At 46.3% G+C, this 9,054-nt stretch overlaps 1 protein-coding gene across 1 annotated transcript in view; it reads left to right on the forward strand.

The window, feature by feature from the left end:
* The window catches only part of LOC102402808 (antigen WC1.1), a gene marked incomplete in the record, with an annotated part of 1,152,186 nt that extends 1,145,519 nt beyond the window's left edge, over window positions 1-6,667 (forward strand). The window contains 7 exon segments of the mRNA XM_045165269.1: window positions 282-323; window positions 407-721; window positions 974-1,006; window positions 1,553-1,690; window positions 2,077-2,166; window positions 3,039-3,176; window positions 6,133-6,667. Coding sequence (XP_045021204.1) covers window positions 282-323; window positions 407-721; window positions 974-1,006; window positions 1,553-1,690; window positions 2,077-2,166; window positions 3,039-3,176; window positions 6,133-6,278 — 902 coding nt within the window.
* Window positions 6,668-9,054: the final 2,387 nt, after the last annotated feature.

The raw sequence follows: 9,054 nt of genomic DNA on the forward strand, positions 1-9,054 counted from the left end.
TTTCAAATCTAACTGATGGGTTTTGGTTGAGTCTACAAAATGTAGGTGTATGTTTGTATTTGTCTCTGTGTCTGTTTGTTTGCTGTTGTTATGGTAAACAACTAATTAGATAAAGTAAATTCAGCTGCTGATAACATGCAGTGAACCTCTCAGCCAAGTAGATGATGAAGCTTCTGTGGTCTCTTGTCATTTGACTGTGACAAAAAAACCTTAGATACTCATGTCTGGGGAGAAGACCTCCCCCAGCTATTCCTGATCCACTGTATCCCTGTTGTTTGCAGTAAGAAGACCCAAGAGCTGTCCAACTGCTGCCCCCTGCACAGGTATGTCAGCCCCCTCCCCTGTGGCTTCCATGGGCTCCTTCCTCCCACCAGGGCAGTCACAGGAGGGGCTGCTGCCTTTTCAGACAGAGAGAAGCTCCGGCTCAGAGGAGGAGAGAGCGAGTGCTCAGGGCGGGTGGAGGTCTGGCACAGCGGCTCCTGGGGCACTGTGTGTGATGACTCCTGGAGCCTGGCAGAGGCCGAGGTGGTGTGTCAGCAGCTGGGCTGTGGCCAGGCCCTGGAAGCCACGCGGGCCGCGACATTCGGCCCTGGAAATGGGAGCATTTGGCTGGACGATGTGCAGTGTGGGGGCCGGGAGTCCTCCCTGTGGGACTGTGCTGCGGAGCCCTGGGGGCAGAGCGACTGCAAGCACGAGGAGGATGCTGGTGTGAGGTGCTCTGGTGAGTGAGGGGCTCAGGGTCCACCCTGGGTGAGCAGGGGCAGCACAGGGGCACTGGGCTGGACCGGGCATGGTGGGGAGTTTGTATTCAGACAGTGTCCAGGTCCTAGGGCCCTGATCTATGATGCAGAAGCTGGGAGGACTGGACACTGATGTTGTGGAGACTGAGGGGTGATTTCAGGCTCAGGAGGGAAAAGGTTTGCCCTGTGTTCTGGCCAATTCTTCTTCCCCACACTACTGTTTTTCTCTTTAGGTGTAAGGACAACATTGCCCACGACTACAGCAGGTACTGTGATCCATCCACGGGCAAGGGAGAATACTGAGTACTGGGGACCTGTTCTGTGGGCTCTCTGACAGCTCCGAATAAGAAAGAGTTGGAGGAGCTGTGGCTGTTGGGGAGCAGCCAGGGCATTACACTGGAGAAATCCCGTGCCTTGATGTCCAGGGTCAAATATTCTCATGCCTGGGGTCCAAGGAAGTCTGGTTTCCATGTTATAGAATCTAAGGAACTCCCACCTGACCTTGAGTGTTGCTCCTCATCAGAGAGGTGCAGGTCCCTGGACTGTTTGATGTTCTATTTCCTGAAGCCCAAGGAGAAGGGATGAGCTGGGTCCTCAGAGGCTGTCTCAGCAGGGCAGCTCCCTGACAATCCCCACCTCTGCCTCGGGGCCACACTGGCCAGAGTGGAGTCGACTTGTCTCAGGACGAGACCCGGGGAAACCCTGACACTGTCTGAGGCTGAGACGCCATTGTCCGGAGCTCCTGAAAATGCTGACACAGAGATTTCTCTGTGCCCAAGACTATCTCCAGCCCTTTTTCCTTTTCTCCTTAGGGACCAGAACAACCTCAAATCCTCTCCCTGGCATCTTCTCCCTGCCTGGGATCCTCTGCATCATCCTGGGGGCCCTTCTCTTCCTGGTCCTCATCATCTTGGTGACTCAGCTACTCAGAAGGAGAGCAGAGCGCAGAGGTGGGCTGCAGGGGGAACTGGGGACGAGGGAGAGTGTGTGGAGGCGGGAGATGGGGCAGGTGTGAGGAGGGGAACCTGGGCCAGGTACTGTTCTGAGTTGCAGACTCCATGTGCTCCGTGCTGAGCTCTAAGGGCTGAGTAGACAGAGCTTCTTAGGACTGGGGTGTGAACTCTCATAAGTCATGGCCTCTCCTGTGGGACCAGACAGAGTTGGCACTAAGCTGTAATCAGGGTCAGACGAGGGGAGAAGGTGCTGACATGGTGCATGGGGTAGGAGACGATGCTGAGGTCCTGGCAGCCCCCATGTGAGCACCAGGGAGATGAAGGTGGGCTGGCTGGATTGGGGTATCTGGGAAGCTTCTCTGACCTGCTGGGGGATCTCTCAGCCTTATCTAGCTATGGAGATGCTCTTGCTGAAGCTGTGTATGAGGAGCTCGATTACCTTCTGACCCAGAAGGAAGGTCTGGGCAGCCCAGGTGAGTGTCTCTGTCTGCTCTCCTGGGATCTCTGGTTGTCACCACCCACTGGCTGTGCACATCTTCTCAGCATCTGCAGACCCCATGTGTGCCCCAGGCTCACAGAGACGGCTCCTCCAAAGAGGCAGGATGGCCTCTCAGAGCCTCGTGACCTCCCAGCCTCTGTCTACACTGCAGAAGCCAGGCCTGTCCCTTCTCAGCCTTAACACAGGTCCCGTGGGTGTGGGGAAGAAAAATTCTGTGTGTTGTGTGATGTTTGTCTCCACATGAGGCTTTCCATCAGATTTTTCACTGACTAAACTGCCGTATTACACCAGGGATGGTGAGGACAACAGTGACTACAGATCCGCTCCAGGAAATAGAGGTGGACCTGCCTCGGCTGGGCTCTGGGGAGGAGAGTTTCCCTCATAGAGAGGAGATTTAAGGGGAATGGTTTTCCTTTGATGGACCAGAGGCATCCCTTGTGTCCAGATGGGGTTCGTCCTTCTTCACTGGCTGTTCTGTGATGTCTCATGTCGGGGCTGGTCTCTCTGTGTCCAGAATCACCACAGGCACACAATGTTTTTAAAAAAATAACATCTGTAAAGCACAATTTGTCAAAATACTTTAGCAATGCTCAGTGGTGAAAGAGTTGCTTTGAGATATGTAGTTTCCACCAGAAAATATTTAGATATGTAAAATCGTGTTTTGGCTTATGGACACATCAAAATGAAACATGGTCTTAGAGAAAAAAGTCTTTTAAAACAAGGAGTGATTGGTGCCTCTATTCAGAAACTCAGAAACTCTGGGTTAGAAGGTATCTTAGGTATTCCCCAGAACAACCCACTTACTGTGGTTTAATCCACTCCCTTGTCTGCTCTTGGAACCCCCAGATCAGAGGACTGATGTCCCTGCTGAAAATTACGATGATGCTGAAGAAGTACCAGTGCCTGGAACTCCTTCTCCCTCTCAGGGGAGCGAGGAGGAAGTGCCCCCAGAGAAGGAGGATGGGGTGAGGTCCTTTCAGACAGGTGAGTGGGGTCAGTTCATCCCCTGCAATCTTTCTATCTGAAAAGAGTGAATTTGTGCTCCTCAATGTCCAGGCCTCCCTAGAGATTCAAAATATAGGTAATCTCATATATTTGGTAGCATCATCTTGAACATATGCCATATTTAATGCTGTCAGACTCCTTGCAAGGAGTGAGGAATCACTCCGCTTTTTGGCATTTATGTCTCCATAATGTGACATAAACTTATCACTTTATATGTGATATACTTGCATGAAGATTTATAAATTATGGAATTTCCTGGTTTTCCAGAGGTTAGGATTCTGCATTTTCACTGCTAGGGCCTAGGTTCAACCCTGGTCAAGGAACTAAGATCCCGCAAGCATTGTGTCATGGCTGAAAGAGAAACTTATCAATTAATTCAACATGTTTAAAAGAAAGCTAAGCGCTGAAGAATTGATGCTTTTGAACTGTAGTGTTGGAGAAGACTCTTCCGAGACCCTTGGATGGCAAGGAGATCAACCCAGTCAATTTAAAGGATTTCAACCTTGAATATTCATTGGTAGGACTGAGCTGAAGTAGAAGCTCCAATACCTTGGCCACGTGATGCAAAGAACTGACTCCTTAGAAAAGACCCTGATGCTGGGAAAGATTGAAGGCAGGAGGAGAAGGAGATGACAGAGGATGAGATGGTTGGATGGCATCACCGACTCGATGGATATGAGTTTGAGCAAGCTCTGGGAGTTGATGATAGACAGGGAAGCCTGATGTGCTGCAGTCCATGGGGTCACAGAGAGTCAGGCATGACTGATTGACTGAACTGAACTGAATCAAATTCAAAGGTGGAACAAGTGTTTTAATAATATCTTTGCAGGGTCACATACATGAAGGCAAACCATTCAATATCACAGTAATCCAGGTCTATGCCGAATCAGTAATGCTGAAGAAGCTGAAGTTGCCATTCTATGAAGGCCTACATGACCTTTTAGAACTATCACCTACAGAAGATGTCCTTTTGATTATAAGGGACTGGAATGCAAAAGTAGGAAGTCAAGAGATACCTGGAGTAAGAGCCAAATATGGCCATGGAGTACAAAATGAGGCAAGGCAAAGGCTAATAGAGTTTTGCCAAGAGAACACACTGGTCATAACAAACACCCTTTTCCAACAACACAAGAGAGGACTCTACACATGGACATCATCAGATGGTCAGTACCGCAATCAGATTAATTATATTCTTTGCAAACAAAGATGGAGACACTCTATACTGTCAGCAAATACAAGATCAAGAGCTGACTGTGGCTCAGATCATGAACTCCTTATTGCCAAATTCAGACTTAAATTGAAGAAAGTAGAGAAACCCACTAGACCATTCAGGTATGACCTAAATCAAATTCCTTATGATTATACAGTAGAAGTGACAAATAGATTCAGGGGATTACGTCTGATAGGCAGAATGCCTGATGAATTATGGATGGAGGTTCGTGACATTGTACAGGAGGCAGGGATCAAGACCATCCCCAAGAAAAAGAAATGTAAAAAGGCAAAATGGTTGTCTGAGGAGGCCTTACAAATAGTTGAGAAAAGACGAAAAGTGAAAGCAAAGGAGAAAAGGAAAGATATATCCATTTGAATACAGAGTTCCAAAGAATAGCAAGGAGAGATAAGAAAGCCTTCCTCACTGATCAATGCAAAGAAACAGAGGAAAACAATGGAATGGGAAAGACTAGAGATCTGGTCAATACAATTACAGATACCAAGGGAATATTTCATGCAAAGATGGGTACAATAAAGGACAGAAATGTTATGGACCTAACAGAAGCAGAAGATATTAAGAAGAGGTGGCACGAACACACAGAAGAACTATACAAAATAATCTTCATGACCCAGATAATCATGATGGTGTGATCACTCACCTAGAGCCAGATATCCTGGAATGTGAAGTCAAGTGGGCCTTAGGAAGCATCACTCTGAACAAAGCTAGTGGAGGTGATGGAATACCAGTTGAGTTCTTTCAAATCCTAAAAGACAATGCTGTGAAAGTGCTGCACTCAATATGCCAGCAAATTTGGAAAACTCAGCAGTGGCCACAGGACTGGAAAAGGTCAGTTTTCATTCCAATCCCAAAGAAAGGCAATGCCAAAGAGTGTTCAAACCACCACACAATTGCACTCACCTCACATGCTAGCAAAGTAATGCTCAAAATTCTCCAAGCCAGGCTTCAGCAGGACATGAACTGTGAAATTCTAGATGTTCAAGCTGCACTTAGAAAAGGCAGAGGAACCAGAGATCAAATTGCCAAAATTCGCTGGATCATCGAAAAAGCAAGAGAGTTCCAGAGAAACGTCTATTTCTGCTTTATTAACTACGCCAAAGCCTTTGACTGTGTGTCACAATAAACTGATAGTTCAGTAGCTGCGAGAAGACACTCATTCTCTAGAAAAGAGTATTTCTCCATCTGAGGGCCTGTGTAGTTTCTGGGGAGGAGATACCTGTGGGTGCACCTGTGATACTATTTGTGGACATTTGGGAACAGGAGTCAAGTCAACTAAGAGCAGACTTGGGTTGTGAGTGAGGAATTCTGATTTTTCCTGTCTCCAGTCTCCCTCTTATTGTGAATTTGCATCTATCACCTGTGAAAGGAGAACATTTAAATTCCTTTTTATGATTCTTACCATTGCTGGGCATCTCCTTGGTATTGTGTTGCCTGGAAGAGTTCTCCCAGAGCTCCTGAGCACAGGTCTCCTGTGATGCAGGATTTCCCCATGCGCTGAGGTCCAGGAGATCACATGAACTGGATCTGAGAGGACAGCTGGGATCCATCCTCACTGGAACTCATGTGAAATAGCCTGAGCCTCCCTCCCCACACCTGGGTCCCAGGGATGTTTTGTCATAAGCACTTGCTTGACTCCCTTCCACCAGAGGGTTCTGTCCCATCCTCGTGCCTCAGTTCTAATCAAACTTCTCTTTTCTACTTCAGGCTCTTGTCTGAACTTCTCCAGAGAGGCAGCTGATCCTGGGGAAGGAGAAGAGAGCTTCTGGCTGCTCCAGGGGAAGAAAGAGGATGCTGGGTACGATGATGTTGAACTCAGTGCCCTGGGAACATCCCCAGTGACTTTCTCGTGATGCTGTATTTAATATGAGATCAAGCCTCAGATATTCTAATTGCCTGTATTTCAATAGAGTAGTGCTGACCTGGAATTGTGGAATATGAAAATTGCCCAAAATGAAATATTCTGAATAAATTAACTTTTTGCTGTGCTGTTAATTTAGCAAGCTCCATGTCAAATGCTTTTAGAGGATTGGTCCTCAAATGCCATCTTTCTCAAAGGAAATGCAAGATTAGTTGGCTGACCTGTTTTCTCACTTGTCTTAGAGGCTAATGTGGGCATTCTCACAAGTGCTCCAGGTCACTCTTATTTCGAAAAGGATGTAAACTTGGCCTACATTCTCTCACTCCTTCCTAACAAGATGAACTCATGGAAAAACAAAACAAAATAAAACAGTTCTAAACACCTCTGAGATGTCACATCACCAGTTTGTAACTTGTTCTTGGACACCAGCCTGGTATGAATTTCAAAGCAGAAGGTTGGCTGGTGGAAGAGAATGGCTACAGCTTTCCTTATCCTGCCTCAATATTCACAGAGCAATTAATAATCTAACTGTACATAACTACCTCTTCCTTTTTCATCTCTCTTTTATTTCTTTAATGGATACAGACACCTCTTTGCTCATCTCCCATGTCTATTTGATTATCCAAATTTTATAAATCCATTCTTTCTTCTCTATATCTTCCTACTATTTCTTTAGGATGGTGCTATTTCTTGTCTCTCCAAGGATCTCTCCTTTTAAGTGAATTATATCAGTTCATATATATCTTCAAGTTGATGGAAGGCAAATTGGTGCTCACCCACACCCTATATTCAGATGGGACAAGAAGGCAAGAAAGTGGAGACTTAGGCAGAGGGGATCCAAAAGAATGAATGTAGATAGAAAGATCAGGAACATTTGGCTATTTATGTTTCAGAGATATGGATGGAGGCATCTGACATGACTGATCTCTTAGAGGAAGAATTTCAGACCAAGGGGCTTCTTTGAAAACATCTATTTTTCAGATGTTTCAAGATTGCTTAAACAGTGTCAGACTTTTTTTTTTTTTTTGGCTCCAAAATCACTGCAGATGGTGATTGCAGCCATGAAATTAAAAGACGCTTACTCCTTGGAAGGAAAGTTATGACCAACCTAGATAGCATATTCAAAAGCAGAGATATTACTTTGCCAACAAGGGTCCATCTAGTCAAGGCTATGGTTTTTACAGTGGTCATGTATGGATGTGAGAGTTGGACTGTGAAGAAAGCAGAGTGCTGAAGAATTGATGCTTTTGAACTGTGGTGTTGGACAAGACTCTTGAGAGTCCGTTGGATTTCAGGGAGATCCACCAGTCCATCCTAAAGGAGATCAGTCCTGGGTGTTCATTGGAGGGACTGATGCTGAAGCTGAAACTGCGATATTTTGGCCACCTCGTGCGAAGAGTTGACTCATTGGAAAAGACCCTGATGCTGGGAGGGATTGGGGGCAGGAGGAGAAGGGGACGACAGAGGATGAGATGGCTGGATGACATCACTGACTCAATGGACATGAGTTTGGGTGAACTCCGGGAGTTGGTGACGGACATGGAGGCCTGGCATGCTGTGATTCATGGGGTTGCAAAGAGTGGGACAGGACTCAGTGACTGAACTGAACTGAAAAAGTAATTGTGATCATGGTGTGACTCCTCAGTGCAGAGAGAGCTGTCATGAAGAAGTGACAAAGTAAAGATTGCGTTTACACAGCACTACCCCCGCAACCCCGCTGCCCCCCACCCCTATCCCCACCCCCAGCCAATTCCATTGTGGACATGTGGACAAGCTGCTGCACTAATATAAAACTTGAGAGTGCTGGCCTGGTTGTGAGCTGGACCCACCCAGTTACTTGGTTGATGACTCTGGATGGTTTCTAGGGCTCCAACCTACACTCACCCTTGCAGTCTTCATAGTTCTAGGCTGTGCTTGGGGATGGAAAGATGCCCAGGGCTTCTTCCAGGTCAGCTCACATGTCTATTCCCTTGGGAAGTGATGAAATAAATGACAAATGATGAAATAAGGCACACACATGAAGAAGCTCAGTGAACTCCAAGAAAGCACAGATAAACAATAAAATTCATGAAGACAATATATGAAGAAAATAAGATTTTAAAAAATTTCTCATCATCATTATTATTGTTTTTAATTTTTGGTTGCATGAGTCTTTGTTGCTGCACATGGGCTTTCTCTAAATGCAGCAAGCAGGCACTATTCTTCTCTGTGGACAGCAGGTTTCTCCATTCATGGCCTTCTCTTATTGTGAACAGGTTCTAGGCACCCAGGCTTCAGGGGTTGCAGCATCGCCTCCTATTTGTGATTTGTGGGTCCTAGAGCTCAGGCTCAGTAATTATTGAGCTAGGGCTCAGTAATTGTTGAGCTAGGGTGTTACTTCACAGAATAAATTCAGAGTTTTTTTCAAAACAGAGATAGAAACCATAAAAAAGGAAGTAAACAGGGAGTTTGCTGATGGTTTAGTGGTTAGGATTCAATGCATTTGCTGCTGTTGCCTGGATTCAGTCCCAGTAGGGGAACTGAGATCCCTTAAGCTTTGCAGTGAGGCAAAGAGAATAACAGAAGAAACAAAACAGAAAAATGAACCAAACAGAGATTCAGTTGCTTAAGATTCAGTTCAGTTCAGTGGTTCAGTCATGTCCGACTCTTTGCGACACCATGGACTGCAGCACACCAGGCTTCCCTGTCCATCACCGACTCTTAGAGCTTGCCCAAACTCATGTCCATTGAGTCAGTGATGCCATCATCCGACCGTTTCATCCCCTGTC

The sequence above is a fragment of the Bubalus bubalis genome, chromosome 4 (assembly GCF_019923935.1).
Source record: "Bubalus bubalis isolate 160015118507 breed Murrah chromosome 4, NDDB_SH_1, whole genome shotgun sequence".
Taxonomy (NCBI): Eukaryota; Metazoa; Chordata; class Mammalia; order Artiodactyla; family Bovidae; genus Bubalus; species Bubalus bubalis.